Here is a 25,031-nt window from a genome sequence, read left to right on the forward strand (position 1 = left end):
TTTTGCGGTACGCGGGCCTCTCACTGTTGTGGCCTCTCCCGTTGCGGAGCACAGGCTCCGGACGCGCAGGCTCAGCGGCCATGGCTCACGGGCCCAGCCGTTCCGCGGCACGTGGGGTCCTCCCGGACCGGGGCACGAACCCGTGTGCCCTGCATCGGCAGGCGGACTCTCAACCACTGCGCCACCAGGGAAGCCCCATCGGCTTTGACTATGTATATTTTAGAAAACAGAGCTGAGAATTTGTAGACTATAAATCTATAATCTTACCTTTATTTTAAATTTTATTTGTTTTGCAAATTTTAACTCTTTTGTAGGACTCCTAACACAAGAAGTATACAAAAAGTTAAAGAGTGAAAAGTCCACCTCCAACTCCTTCCCCCCATCCCAGCTTCCGCATTCCCTTCCCGTAAACCAACAATCACGTTCTTGTGAAACTTTGAAATATTTATACCAAATACATATATGCCATAAATAAATATTTATATATGTCTCTGTTAGAAAACTATCCCTCCTAGATTTCTCAGTGTTCCTACACAGTCCATGTCTCCTGAAGATGAAAACTGGCAGTACACAAAGATGGAAAACATCTCTTCACGTTCTAATCTTGTTTCCTTTTCTCTGGAGCCACCTGGTCCCATTCAAAGGTAATAAAACCTTCCTTATCTTCCCTGGAGCTAAATGCTTATATTTAGGGGTAGAGACCTTTTTCTCCTGCCCCAAGCAATTTGTTTAAATTCCAGAGAAAAAGAGAAGCACTCTATCTCCAGAAGGAAAAAGCAGATTTGCCAGCTCCTATGTAAACTCAGAGATTCATAATTTAAGTTCTCCTTCTCCAAACCTTGCTGTAAGTACAGATTTAAGCGTATGGCTCTCACCTTGTAGCTCTGTGGAGAACTGGGTATGGCAAATCCAGTACTACCATGTTACTGTGATTGCTGTTACCGCTGTGTCTGATTTCTGATTCAGAGGCTTGGTGTTTCCGCAAGTATTATGCAAGGAGGGTAACATCGAAGACCCTTCAGAGTTTTAGACTTAACACTCCCTTTCTTACACACACAGAACAATGCTATGCTCTAAACACTTGGTTTATTTCATTAATATATCCTGAAAAATCAATGTGTTAAAAATGTTAGTAGACCATTTAGTCAGAATATTTTTAATCAATGATGTTTTAGGAATATTTTAAATGTCCTCCAAAAATACACTACTTAATTGGCCATGATGGTTCAAAAATATACAATTCCGTAAATATTTAGTATAGGGTTACCCTAAGTTTACACTTGTTATTCTAGTCTTAGATTTTACTAACTTAATTCTTCCCCAATTGCAATTTTTCTATATTCTGAGACTAAGAAATTATCTAAAACCTTGATCTTTTCTGTTTACAAAGACAAAGTTCAAGTGTAACTGTGGATCACTGATCACATAAAAATTTATCAGTGTGTATGTATTAGAAGATAATGGAAGAAAAATCCCATTTACAATAGAAACAAAAGATATAAAATACCCAGTAATAAATTTCAGTGTCCAAGCATATATGAAGAAAGCATTAAAACACTACTAGAGAACACAAAAGAAAACTTGAATAAATGGAAAGACATCTGGTTCTGGGATGGGAAGATTCATTCTAAAGATGTCAAGTGTCCCTAAAATAACTTATAAATTTAATGCCAGTAAGATTTAGTCAGGGAGAGGAAGAAACCAGACAAGCTAATTTTAAATGTCACATGTAAACAGAACAAAAATGCAATTCTAGAAACAGAAACATGAAGGGGCCTGGACCTTTCAGATATTACAATACATTATAAAGCCTCAGTAATTAAAGCAACAGTACTAGTAAAAAAAAAAAAATAGATTAATGAAACAGAAAGTCCAAAGTAGACACCAATATATATGAGCGTTTAGTATAAAAAAATCACACCTTGAAAACTGAGATTAATTTCAGTTGTGTTGGGACAATTATTTAGCCACCTGACTAATATATTGTTCATACTATTTACCTAGTTAAATTCCATACAAAGCAAAGATTTAAATGTTAAATTGAACAGTTAAAACATTGAGAAGAAATACACCTACATAAATAGAGTCTGATCTTTGACAAAAGAGCAAAAGCAGTTTAATTGGAGAAAGGCTCCTCTTCTCAAAATAGGGGCTAAAAACAACTGGACATTCACATGCAAATAAGCGAATCGAGACACTGACTTTACACCTTTCATAAAAATTAACTCAAAACGGATCATAGACCTAAATGTAAAACATAGAAGAAAATCTTGGTGACCTTGGATTTGGCAATGAATTTTTAGACACAACACCAAAAGCATGATCCATGAAAGAAAAAAAAATTGTAAAGTTGGATTTTATTATTATTAAAAACTTCTGCTCTGCAAAAGACACCGTTAAGAGAATGAAGAAACAAGCCACAGACTGGGAGAAAATATTTGCAAAACATATAGCTGATAAAGGACTTGTATCCAAAATATATAGAAGAACTCTTAAACTCAACGAGACAAAAAAAAAAAAAAAAACATTTAAAATATGGGCAAAAGATCTGAGCGGGTACCCCACCAAAGAAAATATAGAAACAGCAAATAAGCATACTAAAAGATGCTCAATATCCTTTGTCTTTAGGAAGCTGTAAATTAAAACAATAAGATACCACTACACACCTATTAGAATAGCTACAGTTAAAAAAAAATTAACAATAACAAATGTTGGCAAGAATGTAGAGCAACAGGAACTCATTCAATGTAGGTGGTAATGCAAAATGATACAGCCACTTTGGAAGACAGTTTAGCAGTTTTCTTACAAAGCTAAACATAGTCTTACCATATGATCCAGAAATCACACCCCTAAGTATTTGCCCATATGAGTTGAAAAACTACATCAATACAAAAAAACCTACGCATGAACCTTATAGTAACTTTAATCATAATTGCCAAAACTTGGAAGCAACCAAGATGTCCTTCAATAGGTGAATAGATAAACAGTGATACATCCATACAATGGAATATTATTTAGCAATAAAAAGAAATGAGCTATCAAACCATGAAAAGACATGGAGGAACCTTAAAAACATATTGCTAATTAGAAGCAGCAGCCAATCTGAAAAGGCTACATGCTGTATGATTCTGAAAACGAGCCCCCACTAAAACCAAGTCCCCCTGCCAAGGTGATGATTAAGCTCTCTCTCCAAAACTTTATTCCCTTTCTTGTCCCCTCTGACCTCAATCCTGTGCTAACTGAACAGTAATCAACCAGAGTCAGATGACTAAAACTGCTGTTGTCGACAACATTTAGTGCATTAATGTACTAAAATTGCTGTGGCTGATAACTTATTGTTAATGTACAGACACAAGTTGCTTCTCCAGGGCAGGATGAGCTAACACACCTCCCCAGGGTCATGGACCACCAGACCAAATGCTAGTAAACCAGAGGTATCCTGACTCCTGAAACTACAATTAGGAAATGTCACAGAAATGTCGCTAGACAATGATTAATCCCAGCTCCTTTGTTCTTTCCCTTTAAAAACCCCCTAACTCAAAGACCAAGTTGGAGTGGATCTGAGTCACCCACTCTCTTGCTTGGCACCCTGCAGTAAACCCTTACTTTGCTGCAAACACCTGCTGCCAGAGTTTGGCTTTCTGTGAAACTGACACACGAGCTCCTTTTCTGGGTTACAATTCCAACTATATGACACTCAAAAAAGGCAAAACTATAGAGACAGTGAAAAGATCAGTGGTTGGGGAGTGGAAGGGAAGGATGAATAGGTGGAGCACAGGGTATTTTCAGGGCAGTGAAACTATTCTGTTTGATACTATAATGGTGGATACATGTCATTATACATTTGTCACAACTCATAGAACTGTACAACACAGAGTGAACCCTAACATAAACTATGCACTTCGGTTAATAACAATGTGTCAGTATTGATTCATCAATTTTAACAAATGTACCACACCAATGCAAAATGTTAACAGAGGAAACAGTACAGAGGAGAAAGGAGGAATTCTCTGTACTATCTGTTCAATTTTCTGTAATCCTAAAACTGCTCTATAAAACAGTCTTAATTTCTTTAAGTGAATTCCTTTGTAACAAGAGCATAAGGGAGACCTTGGTACAACTTAAAATCCAGAAGTCAAAAGAGAAAAGATAAATTTGACCTGATGATATTTAAAAGAACAAAATAGGGAAATTCCAAAGATAAATGACAAACAGGAAAATGTACAATTTGTGTCTCCTTTATATAAGGAGAGCACCTAGAAATTAATAAGAATAAAAGTTCAAAACATGATAGAGGACTTCCCTCGTGGCTCAGTAGTTAAGAATCCGCCTGCCAATGCAGGGGACATGGGTTTGAGCCCTGGTCCAGGAAGATCCCACGTGCTGCGGAGCAACTAAGCCCATGCGCCACAACTACTGAGCCTGTGCTCTAGAGCCTGTGAAGCACAACTACTGAAGACCAAGTGCCACAACTACTGAAGCCCGCGTGCCTAGAGTCCGTGCTCTGCAACAAGAGAAGCCACCACAATGAGAAGCCCCCGCTCCCCACAACTAGAGAAAGCCCGCACACAGCAACGAAGACCCAACATAGCCATAAATAAATAAAAGAAATAACCAGCTCTAGGACAAAATCACCCTTTAAAAAAAAATGATAGAAAAGTGGGCAAAAGATATCAAGCAACAGTTCAGTTCCATTTCTAGGAATAGTATACAACTGAAAAGAGTACAAGGGAGGAACTGCTTGCCAGGAACTGGGTATTTCAAACTGATGATTTTAGCACAAAGACGTAGGGTGACAGCTTGAGAGGCATTTTTTTCCTCGTGGCAATTTGCAAGGTACAGCTATGATATGGCATACTATTTAGCACAGTTCTTCAAGATTCTAAATATCATTACTGAAAATTTTTGTAAAATACTGTATTCCACAAGTCAGTTTTCTTACATTTGAAACAAAAATGAGGGCATTGCCTCTTTGGAATTCTACCTCCTTGACATTTGTGTTTTCCTGCTCAGTTTCTTCTTCCTTTATATGTTGGTGTTATCCTAGGATGCTCCCTAGATGACCTACATGTTGACAACACTCCCCAGGGGCGCAAATTCCTACAGATGCCTACTCAAGACTCAGGTAAGATGGGCATCCGACTTGTTAAAGCAGACTCATTTTCTCCTGTAAATTTGCTCTTCATCCTTGCCTACTTCAGATGGTGATCAGATCAGATTTGGGGTAGAGTGAGATGGGAAGGAAGGAAAAGAAGAGATCAGGGATTAATCAAATTAATCATTACCAAGCCCGGTTAATTTCACCTCCTAAGCATTAAAAAGAAAACCCCCTCTTTGCTATCTTTACTTCCCTAGATTACACAATGGCCACACAATGGTGTCTACATGTGCTTGGATCCCACAAATTTGCCTCTCACCCACCAAAAAGAGCCCTCAAGTGCTAATCTGATCACATCACTTATCTGCCTACAACCCTGCAGTTGAGCAATCAGGTGTTGAAGTGGTCACTTAGGACAGAGAGCCAAACTAAAAGTAACAACCAAGCCTTTATTCACTAACTGCGACAGTGCAAGCAAGAGGCAAAAGGAGAGGCACAGGCCCCACAATGTTCCGTTCCCATCCCCCGCCACTGAACAGCTCCAGGCCAGGGCCAGTGGGCGTGGGAATCATCTCATTCCAAGGAGCTGCGAAGAGAAGGCTCCTGCCTCTTTATGGACCGGTGGAATGGTGGGGGGGACTGAGCAGGTGAAGGGTGAGGAGAAGAAAAGTACAGAGTTAAAGCAGAGAAAGCATTTAGCCAAAGACCTGTGATAAGGAGGTTTTGGCAAAGCACCTGGAAGGTGCCTCAGGCCACGTCCCTGATAATGAGGGCCCAAATGGAGACACCTGGGGCTAAAGGCCAGTCTGGCCAGAAGGATGGGAGAGGGAGGGGTCCAAGGGATTGGGAAGGGGAGGGGTCTGAGTCCTGGACCTCAATTTTCTCTAGAAAACGGCAATGCTCTGGCTGTGCACCAGTCTGGTGTGGCAGAGCACCTTCCCCTATGAGGCCTGCCAGGCAAAGCTTGTAATTGCCTGTGGTTGGGTCTGAAAGATCACACAAGGATTCTGGCCCAGAGCTGGCCTCCCCACCCTTCAGGGGCTACCCCAAAGCCTAAACTTCTTCACATGGTAAACAAAGATCCCTTCCTCTGACCCCATGCCAACTTCTCTGCTCTCACCTCCTGCTTCACATTTCAGACTCCAGTAAAAACTACCCTCTCCAAACTGTCCTAACCTCCCTGCCTGGGCTCACAGTTTCCCCTGCTTCTTCCACCTTCCATTTCTTCACCGGGCAAACCCCCGCTTATCCTTTAAGACTCATCCCAAGTGCCACCTCCTTCAGGAAGGCTTCTTAACAAACATCCACCCTCATTCTAGACACAAGGAACTATTCACTACCCTGTGGACATATGCAGACGTACTTCTACTATTTTACTTCCTACATATTTTCTGTTTACATATCTGTCTCTGCAACAAAACATGAAATTCTTAGAGAACAGAGCCACATCTTACGCTGTCTTGCATCTCCAGTGCCTTACAAGTGTCTGGCACATAGCAGGAACGTGGGGAATACTCTATTTGTGGAACTAGTGTTCTATAAATCAGCATTAGTACAGCACAAGGAACAGGACACCATGGCAGGATTGAATGACACAAGCCCCACAGGATACCCAGTTCAGGTAACAACATCCTCTCCGCATCTAAGGCCCAGTTGTTTCAAAACCACCTTGTCATCAGGTTGCCCAGCGTGGACCTGCCGCTCCAGGATTTGCTGTCAGACTTGTCAAAGACAACCTTAGTCTCCCCTCCCCCATCCCTTACAGAATCTTCTTTCTCTGATTCTTCACCCTTGTTTCTGGGTCAAAGACAGTCATTGGGTATCCACTGTAAAAAGCATAAACGAGTAAGCTTCCTGAGAACAAATATATCTATGACTTGGACTTTTTTCTAAGCTTTTCATGACCCCCACTCTCAAGATAGCCACCCCTTCTCTATCCCAGGAAAGGGCTTCCAAGGCAGCCCAACAGGTCTTCGGAATTCCTTCTTCAAAAGGCCGTCTTTCACGCCTTACAACTGGCTGCTCAGTCCACAGGCCTCAGGGTCCATGGTTGGCCGGGATTTCTAAAGACTGTTATTAATATATTATTAGTACTGGAACATGTGATAACCACAACTTGTCACCTATCAAGTTTAGAGTTTCCTGTAACTTAACTTTCACACCATTTTTGCGAGAATCAGGTAGAAGAAGAGGAGGAAGATGGGAGCCACACAGAAAACAGAGATAGTCAAGGTCAGCAAAGGTCTCAGCAAACATTAAATTGGAAAAGTCCCTGTAAACTCGTGTCCTGAAAAAGTCGTAGCTTCTAGCTCTGTTACCAAAGATACTACTACTTCATTTGAGGAGAGACTGCAGGAGTGGACCCCAGGTAGGGCTGAATCCCAGGCCTAAAGATTCCATGCCAGGCAAGTTAAATTAGATTCACTCTCTCTCAATAAACATTCAGCACGTGCTGGGAACACCTGAAATGTTTCTGCACGTACTGAGCAGGAACGGAGCTACAGACTCCGGAAAAAAAAAAAAAAAAAAAAAAAAATCAGGCTGGGGTGAAAAGGAGGCTAGACACTTCAAAAACCCTCGTGAGAATAGCAAAGATGAGCTTCTGTCCTGGTAACATCCTCACTCCACAGACAGAATCAAAGGCAAGAGCGATAGTATGAGCCAGGTGGCCGTGTTGTGCCACCTCCTACTTTTATACAGAATATCTCCATGTTTCTGTATCCTCTGCCATTCAAGACATTTTAGATCCTCTGTGTGGGAAGATAGACCAGCAATATGTGTGAAACGGATGCTTACAAGTATAATGCTAAGACCCTAAAATATTGTAATGGACTGTGGTTGTCTAAAATAAAATCAACAGATAAATAACAAGTGAGTAAGTAAATGGGTATCCCCTGTACTTACAAGAGAACATGAGCAACGATGGCATCCACATTGAACAAGGTATCGGTTGGGAATTCTCTGAGTAATATGTGACCCCTGAAAAAGTTTTAAAAAGCATTACAGAAATATTTCCTTAGCATTCAATTCACTTGTCTCTCTAACACACTAGGCTGGAAGCTCTGGCAGTTCTCGGAGCCTGTGTCTTATCCACTAGCCGATATACCTACCAGAGTGCTGGCCATGATACACACTCCAATATCTACTGAACACACAGGCATAGATACACTGACTTTGAAAAGCTTAGGCCCTGAGCCTGGCAAAAAGACTGGGAAGCAACAGGAGTCCCAACCAGGCTTCCTCCCAGCACACAGATTCCCCAGATGGGCTGGGAAGGAGACAAGCAGGAGACAGAAAGAAGGGTCCTCAGCAGTAGGTCCCTGAGGAGATAGGATCTCTCCCCACTTCCTAGGCCAAATCCCAAGCGTGTGAGGAAAGGATTTTGAGAAAACTCCGATTAGCAGACCCAAGTAACGGAGGAATCCGTAACCTGGACATCTGCAGATCCCTCAAAAATAAAGTACATTTATTTCCCAGTCGAATATGGACCTGACATACCTACTTAGAACACTAAATCTGCTAAGTGCTTACTTACCAGGCCTTTGCCATCAGAGCTTACATAAGATTCTCATATAATATCCAAAACAATCCTGTGAGGTAGGTATTAATCGCCTCAATTTACAGATTAGGAAGCAAAGTGGAGGTAACAAATCTATTAGTTAGACTTCTTGCTAAGCTTCATATGACCCCTACTACATACACCTTTATTCTGGCCTAGTGATACTTTGTATACTTGAATATTCTAGAAGTATAGCTTTATGTTTGTCCACCTGAGCCAAAAAAACTAAAAATAGTTTACCTGAATAAATATGCTTTCATCAAATTCTTTTCGCTTCCACAGTATCTCGATGTTTCTTCTGTGACGCAATTAACCTTTAAAAAGATTATATTTAACGTTTAGAGTACATATCAAAAGGTCAAGTTTCTTGGTTAGGGAAACAGAAAGGAAAATTAAACATTACAGTTTGTCTCCAGATCAAATTTCTTTTTTACTTTTCTTTCTCATTTGTATGCTATAATTGCTCACTTATTCAAGTGCTTGAGGTAACCCAGAGAAAGGAACTGTTCCTACACCTAAGAGTTATATTTAATTATACCTAAGATTTAATTCAATCTGATGAAGGAAGTAGAAGGTAACGAGGTAGGAAAGGAAGGAAACAATTAAGGCAGGACAAGAAAATCATGAGCAAAAGCCAGGAAGCACAGAAGTGGTGCTAAGTTGGGACCACGAAAGCATCTCAGTAGCTGGAGCACAGGTATGGCAGATACTGCTGGCTCCTAACCCCAAATCCATCCTACCCTTTTGCGTCACTAACAGAATTTCACTAAAAACAAGTGCCCCATTAAAAGACTTTTCCAGATTCCCCCAACAGCTAAGGCTGGCTAAATGATGTTAGGAGAAGTCACTGGTTTGGGATGCCTAGAAGGATCTTAAAAGGGGGTTGAGTGATAGATACTCTTGCTCTTCCCACTTCTTCCTGACAAAAAAAAACCTGACAAGATAGGTAGGCACCAGCCGTCATCATGGACCATAAGGCATCTTTAAAGAAGAAACCTTTGCTAAGGATGGTGCAACAGAAAGAATGAACCTGAGTCCCTGATGACATTAGAGAAGCGACAACAGCCCTTGATAGCTTACAATCAGGACTCTATGTGAAAAACATAAGGCCAATCCTGGCAGCAACATGGAGATACAATGGAAGACATGAAAGCACAAAGGCAAGGAAGCCGGTTAATAGAGTATCCCATCAGTACAGGTCAGGGATGACTGGGACCTGTAGTAAAGCAGAAAAGGACAGAAGAGATTCAAGCGACTTTCCCCAAATACAGTAAGTAAAATGAGGGAGAAGACTGAGCGTGTAATATGCAACATGGGATAGATGGGGGAAGGCAAGAGATAAAGAGGATGAAGAGGTTTTTAGATGGGGCAAGTGGGTAGCCACCGACATAACTTACCAAAACTAAGTCTGGAAGAAGAACAGTTAGTATTTTGTTTTGGATTTTGTTAAGTTAGGGTTTTTTGGGGTTTTTTTAGATGAGGCTTTTTTGTTTTTGCTGTTCAAGTTAATTTTAACAGAGTTTGAGGAAGCAGAGTGACAAGTGGGAAAGCTACATTTGTTTTATAGAAAAAAGCTACTAAAAGAGAACTGATACTCAAAAAAGATATGAGGAATAGAGAATTCGAATTAAAAGAGTACGGTCATAACCAAAAACAGTGAATTTTAGTGTATGTAGTTTTTTTTTTTTAATTTTTAGAAGTCAGAGCATAGGGGATGGTTGGTATTATGACGACAGATTTATCCATTCATCCGCTCAACACACATTTGAACACCTACCATATGTTAGTCACTGTTCTCATCACTAGGAGTACAGTTAAGTTCCAAATTAAAATGTGTATCTTTAGAACTTACATTCTAAAAGTAGAGACGGACCATTAAAAAAAAAACTAATTAGTATGCAATGTTAAGGGCTATAAAGAAAAAAGCACTATTAAAGGGATAGTACATGACCGAACATTTTAGGTAAGTCATCAAAGAAGACTTCTCTGAGGAGATGACATTTGCACAAAGAACCGAAGTAATGGAGTGACGCATATAAATATACAAATATGTGGAAGAGATGAGTTCTAAGCAGAGGAGAAAATACCTGCAAAGGCCTTACGGAAATACACACCTAGAATGTCCAAGTAAGAGAAAGATGACTAGCATGTGTCAGGAACAAGCTGAGCAAGGTAGAAGAACAGAAAATGAGATTAGAGGAATTAAATGTCCAAAGAGGAGTTCCCATGTTAGTATAACTGTAATGGGAAGCCTTTCTGAGAGAGCAGCCATGTGATCTGACTTACATGTGGAGAAGGGTTCAGTGAGACAAGAGTGAAAGGAGAAAGGCCAAATAGGCTTGTGGTTTCCCAGAGGAGAAGTGAGGACAGTTTAGACAAGGGCAGGGGGGTAAAAGTGAAGGTACAGGAAGTGGTCAGATGTGAAAAGTTTTGATAGCAGAACTTAAAGGACTTAATGATGGACTGGTTATGACAGAAAGGATGACAAAGGTTTTTTGTTTTAAAATCTACATTGATACAGTAATATAGTCATACCAGCTTTCTTTTGGTTATTATTTGCATGATATATATATTTTTTCCTTCATTTGCTTTAAGGATTTCTAAAGCCTTTATTTTAAGATGCATTTCTAAATAGCTTACAATTAGGTTTGGTTATTGTTCCCAGCCTGACAATCTTTTTCTTAACTGGAACACTTAGTCCATTTATATTTTAGTGTTTCCTTCATCTATGTCTGCCTCCTGAAATCTTAACTTTTGAAGACAATCTCAAAATGCTACTTTTTGTGAAGTCTTTCCCAATACCATAATACGACCTTCCACCTTGATGATCATGTAAGATTTCTTTCTTTTAAACCTCTACAGCATTTTATTTGTATCTCTTATTATAATGACCAAGTTCTGCTAGTTATTAAAATGGTCTATGGGAATTCCCTGGCGGTCCCGTGGTTGGGACTCCTCACTTTCACTGCCAAGGGCCCAGGTTCAACCCCTGGTTGGGGAACTAAGATTCTTACAACCTGCGCAGTGCGGCCAAAAAAGAAAAAAGTCTGTGAACGTGTTTTATCGCCCCATTTTGGATATATACTCTCCAAAGAAAGAGACTGGGGTCTTAGCCATTTTGCTATCCAATAAAAGACTAAATATAGCAAGCTCGTTTCAATCTCATAAACAGTACTGAGTATCTACTATGCACCAGGGACTGAGCTAGGTATGTGGGGCCTTTAGGGACTTTCCACCCCCTCACTTGTTCCCGTAAACCAATTCTTCTCCCTATCGTGCGCCACTCCTTCTCCCTATCGAAACCAATTCTTCTCCCTATCGTGCGCCACTCCTTCTCCCTATCGAAACCAATTCTTGGAGTTTTTCAGTTGACGGGGACTTGCCAGACAGCGGGTAATTTTCCAGTTGCCCGTAACAGGTATACGCCCTAACCGCCACAATGAACAGACAACTATAACGGCCAGAAGGTGGGACAAAAGTTCCTAAGCCAATGAATTCAAAAGTCACCACATTTACCCAATCATTGTGAGAATATACCCGCCCTATGAGTAAATAAACCTATAAAAAGTATGTGATTCCGCTTTTAGGGGTTCCCCATCGGCCTCCTGCGTGAGGTTCAGGGAACCCCGGTGCATCGGCTCCTAATAAACCTCTTGCGTGTTGCAGCGGCTCTCGACTCTTGGCGGTTCTTGGGCGAGTTGGAATCCCTCGTAGACCGTTTGGGTCTAACATTTGGGGGCTCGTCCGGGATCCCCACTCGCCCCCGGGTCACAAGAACATCGGGAGTCGGAGGTATCAGGTAGGCTCGAGCCCAATTGTCTGTTTGTTTGTCGTTTGTTTGTTGCCAGCCGCCATTAGGAAAAAGCCGTGCGAACCGGCTTGCTGTGGAATCTGTATTGGACTCCTGGCTAGGCAGACGTGCCGAAAGCTGGTGTCCACGGGCCCCGGGGGACGCCCTGGTGGTCCATCTGGAAGGAGAAACAAATTTTGTCTCCCCTTCATCTGGTTCTGGCAGGTTATATAAGCTGCCATCTGAATTTGAGTTGGTTTCGGGTTTAAGTTCGCGGCGGCTGGTTCTGGCAGGTTATATAAGCTGCCATCTGAATTTGAGTTGGTTTCGGGTTTAAGTTCGCGGCGGCAATATCAATGTGTGTCTTTTGAAATTTTATTGTTTTTCTGTACTATTATCTTTCTTTTGACGGACGACAATGGGACAAACTATGACGACTCCTCTTTCTCTTACCCTAAGCCACTGGACCGAAGTTAGGGCTAGGGCCCACAACCTTTCGGTAGAAGTAAGGAAAGGAAAATGGCAAACGCTGTGTACCTCTGAGTGGCCTACATTTCAGACAGGGTGGCCACCCGAAGGATCTTTTTTGTTAGATAAGGTTGGGCTAGTCAAGTCTAGGGTCTTTAACACAGGACCCCACGGACACCCAGACCAGATACCATATATCTTGGTCTGGGAAGATCTAGTTCTCTCCCCGCCTCCGTGGGTCCGGCCCTTTGTTTCCTCAACAGGCACGTCTGCATGCGCTCCAGCACAATCGGAGATATTGGCCCTGAAGAAAACCCCAGACACGGAAAAGTCATCTGCTGCCCCGGACCCGCCAAAGGCGATATATCCTGACCTGCAGTCTGATTTGCTTCTTCTAGATTCCCCACCTCCTTATCCTCCGGCCCTAAATCCCATGTCGCCCCTACGACCCCCAGCTTCACAACCCTCCGCACCAGTAGGGCCACCTGTTATGGCGGAAAGGGGGGGTCCCTCGGCGGGCACCAGAAGCCAGAGGGCTGTTTCCCCAGATTCTACTGCTTTACCCCTTAGAGAATATGGCCCCCCCGATAACCACGGGAATAGACCCCTTCAATACTGGCCCTTTTCCTCTGCAGATCTTTATAATTGGAAGATGCATAACCCTACTTTCTCTAAAAACCCACAGGCTCTTACTGCTTTAATAGAGTCTCTTGTCTTCTCCCACCAACCCACCTGGGATGATTGTCAACAGCTCCTCCAGACTCTCCTCACAACTGAGGAGAGGCAACGGGTTCTCCTGGAGGCTAAAAAGAATGTGTTAGCCGCCAATGGACAACCTACCCAGTTGCCTAACGAGATTGATGCCGGGTTTCCACTCGTCAGGCCGAATTGGGACTTTAATACCCCGGAAGGTAAGGAGCACCTGAAAATGTATCGCCAGGCTCTGGTGGCGGGTCTCCATGGAGCGGCCAGGCGCCCCACGAATTTGGCTAAGGTAAGAGAGGTAACTCAGGGGCCCCAGGAATCGCCAACCGTGTTCCTAGAACGCTTAATGGAGGCTTTTAGACGATTCACTCCTTATGATCCAACCTCTGAGGAACATAAGGCCACCATAGCAATGGCCTTTATTGACCAGGCGGCCCCTGATATTAGAAAGAAGTTACGAAGGCTGGATGGCCTACAAGGTTTCTCCCTTCAGGACTTAGTAAAAGAGGCAGATAAGGTATATAATAAGAGGGAGACAGAAGAAGAAAGAGAAGAAAGAAAGCAGAAGGAACAAGAGGCTCGTGAGGTAAGATGAGATAAGAGGCAAGAAAGACATTTGAGTAAGATACTGGCCACTGTAGTCAGAGGAGGAAACAGTAGAGACAGAAATAGACAGGAAGGGCGAACAACGGATAGAAGGCGGCCATTAGACAAGGACCAATGTGCCTACTGTAAAGAAAAAGGTCATTGGGCAAGAGAATGCCCTAAAAAAAGGAACGGGGGAAGGATCACTAAGCCTTTTCATCTGTACGTGGCCGAGAATAAAGGTATTGCAAAGGGAGTACTAACTCAGAAACTGGGCCCCTGGAATCGCCCGGTTGCGTACCTATCAAAGAAATTGGATCCTGTGGCAGCAGGATGGCCCGCCTGTTTAAAAATAATCGCCGCGGTGGCCGCTTTGGTCAAAGATGCTGACAAACTGACTTTGGGGCAGAACCTAACGATAACAGCCCCCCATGCATTAGAAAGTGTAATTCGCCAGCCACCCGACAGATGGCTAACAAATGCCAGGATGACTCATTACCAAGCCCTGCTGTTAAACTCAGATCGTATTAAGTTTACCTCAGCCACAGGACTCAACCCGGCCACCTTGCTACCCGACCCTGACCTGGAAAGCACTACCGTCATCCATGATTGTCAGGAAGTACTGGCTGCAGCACACGGTAGCAGACCAGACTTGATGGATCAGCCCCTCCCCAACGCCGACGTTACCTGGTTTACTGACGGAAGCAGTTTCCTAGAGGAAGGTAAGCGTCGGGCGGGAGCTGCCGTGGTAGACGGGAAAGAGGTCATCTGGGCAGCCGCATTACCGCAAGGGACATCGGCCCAACGGGCTGAACTAATCGCCATGACTAGAGCATTGGAACTAGCAGAAAACAAAAAGGTAAACATCTATACGGACAGTAGATACGCATTTGCTACCGCCCATGTCCATGGGGCCATTTACCAACAAAGAGGGTTGCTCACCTCGGCGGGCAAAGAAATTAAAAACAAAGAAGAAATAGTGGCACTGCTAGCTGCCCTCATGCTCCCCACTAAAGTCAGCATCATTCATTGCCCCGGACACCAGAAGGACAATACCCCGGTGACAAGAGGCAACAAATTGGTAGATAGGGTGGCACGAGAAGTGGCTCTACAGGAAATCATACTAGAACTATCAGATGAGAGTCCTGGGAAACCAAATGATAGGGGAACAATTACCCCAGCCATAACTAAAGGAACATTATCTCCTCAACAAGCAAAATCCATGCTACAACAGATTCACAGATGGACACACTTGGGAACCAAAAAGATGGTGTCCCTACTACACAAGACAGGTTATGATACCCCTGGACTAACTAAATTAGCTGAGCAGATTGCACGAGAGTGCATTCCATGCCAACAGGTAAACTCCCATAAAGGAAAACTTGAGGTCGGAAAAAGGCTCAGAGGAGACCGCCCAGGAGCCTATTGGGAGGTCGACTTCACTGAAATACGCCCTGGAAGGTACGGTAACAGGTATCTTCTAGTTTTTATAGATACCTTCTCAGGATGGGTAGAAGCTTTCCCGACGAAGAAGGAGACAGCTACTGTGGTGGCCAAAAAGATCTTAGAAGAAATTTTCCCCCGGTTCGGGGCACCAAAGGTAATAGGATCAGATAATGGTCCCGCCTTCGTCGCCCAGGTAAGTCAGGGTGTGGCCAAATACCTGGGGACTGATTGGAAATTACATTGTGCCTATAGACCCCAGAGTTCAGGACAGGTAGAGAGAATGAATAGAACTCTAAAAGAGACCCTAACTAAATTGTCCATAGAGACTGGCGGTACAGATTGGACGGTGTTCCTTCCCTTAGCCCTGTTCCGGGCTAGAAATACCCCCTCCCGCTATTATCTTACTCCATTTGAAATACTATACGGGGCCCCACCTCCTCTTTTTACGCTAAGGGAGAAATTAAGTCCTGACTGCCAGAATAACACTGACTTATATGCTAGGCTGTTGGGACTCCAGTTGGTCCAAAAGGAGGTGTGGTCCCAGCTGGCAGAGGCTTACCGACCAGGAACACCAGCAGAGGCTCATCCCTTCCAAGTCGGAGATTCCGTGTACGTCCGTCGGCACCGAACCCAGACTCTAGAGCCTCGGTGGAAAGGACCATACATCGTCCTGCTCACCACCCCCACGGCTATAAAGGTAGATGGCATCGCTGCGTGGATCCACGCTTCACACGTGAAGGCCGCACCAGCATCTGCAACATCGGAATGGCGAGCCCAAAAGACCAGCAACCCGCTCAAGCTCAAGCTTCTGCGATCATCAGATTTATAACTTTAACTTTGTTACCCCTACTGACTGTGAGTAATTTTAGTCCTCACCTGCCCCAGCATTTAACCTGGCAGGTAATTTCCCAAACTGGAGATGTAATATGGTCTGTTAGCCATACTGCTGCTCCTTGGACCTGGTGGCCAGACCTTTTCCCCGATGTTTGTAAATTAGCCATAGGAGCTCCCAATTGGGACACAGCACACTCCCATGATCGTCAAAATGCCCCATCCATACCCGGTCGGGCCGGCCAATACGGCTGCCAAAACTCGGGTACGCGACAGAAACTTAGCAACCCTACCTTTTATGTATGCCCGGGATTTCATCGCCATAGGTCCCTAAATTATCAATGTGGGGGAAAGGAACATTTTTATTGTAAAAGCTGGGGGTGTGAAACCACAGGAGACACCTATTGGAAGCCCACCTCTGGCTGGGACTTTATTAAGGTGACAGCCAATTATACACACCCAACCAACCCCTTAACTTATAGGCCTGAATGTACTAAATGGTGCCATCCCCTTAAGATCTCTTTTAGTGAACCAGGAAAAAAGGATAAAAACTGGATAAATGGCCATTCATGGGGAATCAGGTTTTATAAAGAAGGATATAATGATGGATTACTAATGACCATCAAACTAAAAATTGAAACCCCTACTCCAGTTCCTATAAGCCCCAACCCTGAGATAGGGCACTCTTCGCTACCTTTGGCCCCTCCCACAGCGTTACCAGAGATAAGAAACCAAACTTCTGAGCCAAAAGGAATAACAATCAAGCCCAAGACCCCCCGGGACCGAATGCTCTCATTGGTCCAGGCGGCTTTTGAGGTTTTAAATGCCACAAACCCGGAGGCTACCAAATCATGTTGGCTTTGCTATGCTGCTCCTCCCCCTTATTATGATGCTATAGGATATAATTCTAATTATAATAATGTTAACACTCCAGATCAATGTCGATGGAAACAAGAAGGAAATAGTAAATTGACCCTGGCCTCAGTATTAGGAAACGGTACACGTGTAGGAACGCCCCCCTCGTCCCACCGACATCTTTGTGCCAATTTAAGCCTCCCACAGGGCTCAGGGTATCTCCTCCCTCCTCCGGATGGATGGTGGGCATGTAACACAGGATTGACCCCCTGCATTTCTTTAGAGGTCCTTAAAGCTTCAACCGATTTTTGTGTGTTAGTTCAGCTGGTCCCCAGACTCATTTATCATTCAGATTCATCCTTTCTAGATGAATATGAGGGCAGAGGAAGGTTTAAGAGGGAACCCATAACACTCACCCTGGCTGTACTCCTAGGACTAGGAATGGCAGCCGGGGTAGGAACGGGTACAACAGCCCTCATCCAACAACCCCACTATTATGATGCCTTAAGGCAAGCTGTAGATGTTGACCTCCGGGCATTAGAAAGTTCCATAACTCAGTTAAAAGAATCCCTCACCTCGCTTTCAGAGGTGGTAATGCAAAACAGGAGGGGATTAGATCTGCTGTTCCTTAAGGAGGGCGAACTATGTGCTGCACTAAAAGAAGAATGCTGTTTTTATATTGATCATTCTGGGGCTATTACCAAAACTATGGACAAACTTAGGGAGCGCCTGGACAAAAGACAACAGGAAAGGAAAAATCAAAAAGGATGGTTTCAATCGTGGTTTGATAAATCTCCCTGGCTTACTACTTTAGTTTCCACCTTGTTAGGGCCCCTCATTATTTTATTGTTGCTCTTAACTTTTGGACCATGCATTCTGAATCGCCTGATAGCCTTTATTAGAGAACGCATTAGTACGGTACAAGTTTTAATGCTAAGGCAACAATACCAAAACTCGCAAAAAGAAACTGAAATTCCATGATTGAAATTAGTTACAAAAAAAAAAGGGGGGAATGTGGGGCCTTTAGGGACTTTCCACCCCCTCACTTGTTCCCGTAAACCAATTCTTCTCCCTATCGTGCGCCACTCCTTCTCCCTATCGAAACCAATTCTTCTCCCTATCGTGCGCCACTCCTTCTCCCTATCGAAACCAATTCTTGGAGTTTTTCAGTTGACGGGGACTTGCCAGACAGCGGGTAATTTTCCAGTTGCCCGTAACAGGTATACGCCCTAACCGCCACAATGAACAGACAACTATAACGGCCAGAAGGTGGGACAAAAGTTCCTAAGCCAATGAATTCAAAAGTCACCACATTTACCCAATCATTGTGAGAATATACCCGCCCTATGAGTAAATAAACCTATAAAAAGTATGTGATTCCGCTTTTAGGGGTTCCCCATCGGCCTCCTGCGTGAGGTTCAGGGAACCCCGGTGCATCGGCTCCTAATAAACCTCTTGCGTGTTGCAGCGGCTCTCGACTCTTGGCGGTTCTTGGGCGAGTTGGAATCCCTCGTAGACCGTTTGGGTCTAACAGGTACTCAATATAGGTCTATCTCTTTCACCCAGTCTCCTTTCCACATAGCTTAAGAGTCCTCAACTGTAAAAGCTTTACAAACTGTTAGTTCATAAAGGTAACCCCTGGGCATGAACCTTAATATTCTACTCTAGTTACTAGACACACAGTTACTAGTTACTAGTTTATTAGTTACTAGATAACAGCCTGATTATCCTTTTTGAGTATCGTACCAACCTAGCATTTTGTTTCTAAATTTCAATTTTGATTTTTATTCAAAGCTCCTTAAAGATGAGTGCCATTATCATTCCAGAGTATAAACAGTGGTTCAAAGTTAACTGAGACCTCTATACAAAACAGAAATGACATTAAAAAAGAGGTTTTTGAGGTATATAAATATGATATAATAAGAAATATATATTTGGTCTTTGCCCCTTGTTCCTAACACAGAGCTCCTAAAACCCTGTAATTTCCTGCATGATAGTGCCAGGAGTATCTTTTCTTCTAATATTTGGTCTTTAACCTGAAATATAAGAGCTTCTGAAACCCTTGGAATCTCTGGGAGTGATAAGAGTGTCTGTTTGCATGCTAATGAGATGACTGGTGGCTGGGGGCCCCTAGACAGCTTCAAGATGGGGGCTGGTTACCAGCAAGACAAAGGAAAGATCAGAGGGTGGGAACTTTCAGCCCCACCTCCCCACCTTAGGGCTGGAGATGGAGTTAATCAGCAATGGCCAATGATTTGACCAATCATGCCTACATAACAACCTCCATAAAAACCCTAAACTACAGGGTGTGGAGAGCTTCCAGTGAACACATCCAAGTACAGGAGGATGACACACCCCAAACCACACAGGGATAGAAGCTCCTGCACTTGAGACTCTTCCAGATGTTGCCCTGCACATCTCTTCCATTTGGCTGTTCCTGACATATCCTTTATAAGAAGTCAGTAATAGTAAGTAAAGTCTTTCCCTGAGTTCTGTGAGACATTATGGGCAATTATGGAACCTGAGGAGGGGGTTGTGAGAACCGCCATTTGGAGCCAAGTCCTACAGAAGTCGTAGGGAGCCTGGGGACCCACTCACTCCTTGTGACTGACATCTGAAGTGAGGGGCATCTCATAGGACTGGGCCCTTAACCTGTGGGGTCTGTGCTAACTCTGGGTTGTTAGTGTCAGAACTGCTTCATATGAAAAACACACATCTGGTGTCAGAAGTGTTCTGTGGTGAGACTGAACAGTTTCCCTTTAAAAGTCACAGTTAACTTTTCTATGCTTCCTGCCCTGGGAACTCTAGCTTCAGGGACCAAGAGGGACAGTAGCCATCTCTCAAAGGAGGAAGGATAATGAACTAAGAAAGAATAAATGTACACAGAAAGTCAGGGAGACACTAATCTGAAAGAATTTAATAATCACTGGGTTACTAATCATTCCGTTTTCTGAGGTACAAATTCTAAGTTTAAACTAAATGAAAGGCTCCTGTAGCTATCTAAACCATGATGCATGTGGAAATTTTCCATAATACTCCATGGCAAGTTCAAACACTTTTTAAGAAAAAAATTAAGTATGTAATTTCAAATTAGGTTGTTTTGCACAGGCTCCGGACGCACAGGCTCAGCGGCCATGTCTCACGGGCCCAGCCGCTCGGTGGCATGTGGGATCTTCCTGGACCGAGGCATGAACCCATGTCCCCTGCGTTGGCAAGCGGACTCTCAACCACTGCGCCACCAGGGAAGTCCCAAATTAGGTTGTTTTAACTTTTTTCTAAAAATAAATATGAGAACCCACAACATAAGCAATTATAAAGACTTAGAAGAATAGGAAAGAAAAAAAAACACTTGAATTACTTCAATTTTGGTACCTCAGTTTGTGTTAATAGAAAAATTTTAATAGCTAAATTATGGACATTTATTATGATATATTTGTCAGGCAAAAAAAAAAAACTTAAGGGCTCCCCCGGTGGCGCAGTAGTTGAGAGTCTGCCTGCCGATGCAGGAGACACGGGTTTGTGCCCAGGTCCAGGAAGATCCCACATGCTGCGGAGCGGCTGTGCCCGTGAGCCATGGCCGCTGAGCCTGCGCGTCCAAAGCCTGTGCTCCGTAACGGGAGGGGCCACAACAGTGAGAGGCCCGCGTACCACAAAAAAAAAAAAAAAAAAAAACTTAAATAGAAGATTGAAAAAATAAATGACACCATAGCCCCAATAGAATGGTTTACAAAATAAAGTTCTAAGCTCCAGAATTTTAAGTAGCTTTTTTTCCCCTGTATTTATAATTTATACAATAATCTGGAATTATCTATACTCCTGTTTATTCTTATGAAAAAAAAAGGTAGAAAAAATATTTTTCCAGTTTGGAAAAAGATGTGAAACAACGTAGTATTTTTAGATAGTCTTAGGTCACACAGTTGTAAAATGTTTGCCACTAGTAAGTTATTAACATAAATATCTTTCTACCTTTGTGACTGAAATTCCATAGTCCTGGAGAGGTTTATCAGCCTCATTCAGTTCTTCAAGAAATACAGAGGTACTTGGAAAATCTAAAATAAGAAATGTTTTATGAATGTTTTATGACTTGCCCCTTAGGAAAGATGAATTTTTAAAATTAAAGCCCAAAGCTGCAAACTGAAAAAGAAATATATTAGTTTGCCCAACTAGTATGCAACAACCAATAATCAAGTAACTAAATGAACCTAGTTACATATTTTTGTACCCTTATTTCCTATTGCCTCATTACTCTTATTTCTAACATTTTTATCATGACATATTTTCACTTTGTAAGTGACCTTAAAAGCTTTCTAAACATAAATTGGATAAATAAATGTTTAATTTAAATGGCACATTTGGCATTACTTTTCCAAGTTTAATACTATATACACAACACACGTACAAAATTTTCAAAATGATTTTAAAATACCATTTTCAAATCACAATTATAATAAGGGAGCCAACAAAAATATGAATTCACTTCATTTACTAATTCCAAGAATAGTATTTTTTAAGGCACAAAAAAACTTAAATGGAACCATGATAATGATATGTTCAATAGTTATATTAATTAATTCAGTATAATTGATGGTACAGCTAAAGCAGAGTATTAAACTAAGGCATTACTAATACTATATTTAAAGTTTGAAAACACTTTTAAAATATTTACATGCAAAAAATATCCAAAAGTTTACTTTCAGAAATGATGATGAAATTCAGACATTATTAACAGCTAATTCTTATCTAGTATTTACTATGGACTAAGCACATGAGTAAAGTCACTTAATCCTCACAATAAATTTATAAAGCACACACTATTTCCTCATTATGGATGACAAAAAAGACACGTGGAGAGGCTAAGTGACTCAACCAAGGTCACACAGCAGGTCAAGTGGCAAAGTCAGGATTGAAACCCAGGCAGGCATATTATAGTTGCAGCGTTAAAGCACATATTATTAATCCTGATAATAAGTTCTTCCTAGCATATTGATTAAACAGCAATAGAAACATCACAAAAATCATATTAGAATATAAAAAATACTCACCAGCTTGACAAAAATAAGCTAAGGTAGCTTTTCCTGGTTGCAATGTACTGAAGAATTTCTGAGGACTCAGCTCTGGTAGAGAGTCTACTGCTGACATATAAAAAACGCACATCATGACAAAAGAGATGCCAACTCTAAGTACACTGAAACTGGAAGACATCATCAGCTGTGGCTGCATATGGGCAGGAGGGTCAATTCTGTTCACCGCTGTGTTCTGTTGCCCAGGACAATACCTGGCAAGAGCAGGTGTTCAACAGAGTTTTTCTGAATGAATTCATTAAATAAATGAATGAAGTGAAATCTGCAAAAAGAATAATATAAGGCATTACTTCCATGTTTGATTTTACTAATACTTTACTATTTCCTTCTAGTAAAAACATGAGAGGGGATGATATATAATGACATTGATTTAATAATACTATGAATTTTTGATACTTGCAAAAGATATCAAAGATATCTGGAAAATGCAATACTAAGATGTTAAGTTTAATAGATATTTATGGTGGATGCTAAGCTGTCATTTTTAAGGATTCTAAAATTAATTTTCAAACATTATCCAATCATTTTTTTAAACTGGGTATTTTATCTTTCTCTACCTAGAGTAGATGTACAATTAATACTCAAATAGCCATTAAAACCACTAACGTGGGAATGAGAGCCAAAATATATGTCTACTATGTTTACATTCTTTTTACTTTAAGTCCCCTAGAAGATATCTATTAAAACTATTTAAGAACATTCCTTAATATACATTTAGTAATTCCTAAGACTTAGATTTATTTAAACAGTTTAGAAATTCAAATATCTTTTTCAACTCATATTTTAATTCAATTCTATTTTCTGAACTCAGATTTGCTCTAGATATTATCCTCTCATCTTTCATGCTGTACTTACTCCCATGCTGTCCTCTGTATCTGCTGTCAATTATCTTTGTCTTATACTTTTGCTACTTTCAAATTTCTTTTGAACAATTTCTTCTTTCAGGAAGTTTTTCTACTGATGATATATATTATCTACATTTAAAAGAAGATAGTTTAGGAAAATTAGTTTTTATATTAAACATCGCACTTCTAGAAGGTAAAGATATACCCACAGGTATAGGTGAGAATTTTGTTTTAATTTCAAATAGAACCCTTATCTTTTTTTTTTTTTTTTTGCTGTACGCGGGCCTCTCACTGTTGTGGCCTCTCCCCGTTGTGAAGCACAGGCTCCGGACGCACAGGCTCAGCAGCCATGGCTCACGGGCCCAGCCGCTCCGCGGCATGTGGGATCTTCCCGGACCGGGGCACGAACCCGTGTCCCCTACATCGGCAGGCGGACTCTCAACCACTGCGCCATCAGGGAAGCCCGAACCCTTATCTTTTAAACAAAGATCACTATGTCAAAACAGGAGACAGGAGAAAATAGCAAGAATTACTCATAAGGATAGGAGTGGAACTTTTCAGTAAAGAAATGATTAAAGAATAAAAAATTTAGGAAAAAAATCATACTAAATTAGACACCTACCATTTCAATGGTCATGAAAGATCATTAACTCTTCAATTTAGCATTTCAGGGGTAATGAGAAAAAATTTACTCTTCAATTTATTGTACAATAGAATTGATAAACTGAAACTCCATATACTCTGGTCTTTCGATACTATCAATAAGCGTATAATAACTCTCCATAAGGAACAGGTATTCCTAAAACAGGAGCTAACTACTTATTGATTACTTCCTAATAATTCATTTCACTAGAACTAGTTTATATCAAGCAGTGAACAAATTTGCCATCAACTTTTAATAGTGAGCCAAGAGTTCAAAAACTCAAGGAGAATGAGGAGTGAGGACTGAGAGAGGTATATAAAAAGTAATTTTAATAATATAATTAAGAGGTATCCTTGACATTAAAATATTATACATTAAAGCCATTTTAAACCAGCATATTTTAAAGCCACTTTATATTAATGAAAATGGTATAAAATGAGTCATCCAATATTTTCCTTATATTCTGAGGGAGAGATGCATGCATCCTGAGGCCGAAAGAATATAACACTTGTTACTGAATGAAATAACTCCAACCTAATTAAAAGGTTAAACATTTAAGTAAAAGCACAAATGAGAAATCCAAGTATAAATATCTTTTTTCCTGGCCCTGTGGTTACAATTCAGTCATTTAAACACTAAATTGGATACTAAAGTTAACATACTCTTTTCACGTAGAATGTATTTGGTAGAACCAAAGGTCTAACCACACACATTCAATGCTTGAATACTTCCCCACACCCACCTCATTGGACAGATTAGATTATCCATATGAACGTACTATGCATTTCGCCAATTAGAGATGTGGGTGATTATTCAGAGATAGGTACTCAGTAGTAACTTTTGAAGTTTTCTCCATCTTTTGGTAAGTTTGATTATTTAAAAAATTACTTAAAGCAGAGAATACTGTGTGGGTCGGCTAGAAACACAGCTTACATGGTCATAAGATACACACTGAATAATGATTTAACCAGATCCGTAACAACCAGAGTTGAGTGGATGGGGAGACAGAAAGTAAAGGGAGCATACAGTCAGGGTGGGAAACGGGATGAAAGAGAGCTAAATCTTCATTTTTCATGAGACCAAAAGCCAAGTTTATTGGAAATGGAAAGATCAACACCAAAAGAA

At 41.6% G+C, this 25,031-nt stretch overlaps 1 protein-coding gene across 2 annotated transcripts in view; it reads right to left on the reverse strand.

The window, feature by feature from the left end:
• The window catches only part of TXNDC16 (thioredoxin domain containing 16), a 120,289-nt gene that overhangs the window by 89,790 nt on the left and 5,468 nt on the right, over positions 1-25,031 (reverse strand). Inside the window, exons 2-6 of one of the 2 annotated variants that reach the window (XM_032624689.1) lie at positions 23,274-23,392; positions 22,380-22,680; positions 21,304-21,386; positions 8,898-8,971; positions 8,003-8,077 (exon numbers count right to left, since the gene is read on the reverse strand). In XM_032624689.1, the coding sequence (XP_032480580.1) occupies positions 8,003-8,077; positions 8,898-8,971; positions 21,304-21,386; positions 22,380-22,557 (410 nt within the window). In that variant the 5' untranslated portion in view covers positions 22,558-22,680; positions 23,274-23,392. The remainder of the gene's footprint in view (positions 1-8,002; positions 8,078-8,897; positions 8,972-21,303; positions 21,387-22,379; positions 22,681-23,273; positions 23,393-25,031) is intronic. The other variant, XM_032624690.1, reaches the window with a different exon arrangement.

Source organism: Phocoena sinus, chromosome 2 (assembly GCF_008692025.1).
Source record: "Phocoena sinus isolate mPhoSin1 chromosome 2, mPhoSin1.pri, whole genome shotgun sequence".
In the NCBI taxonomy this organism is placed as follows: Eukaryota; Metazoa; Chordata; class Mammalia; order Artiodactyla; family Phocoenidae; genus Phocoena; species Phocoena sinus.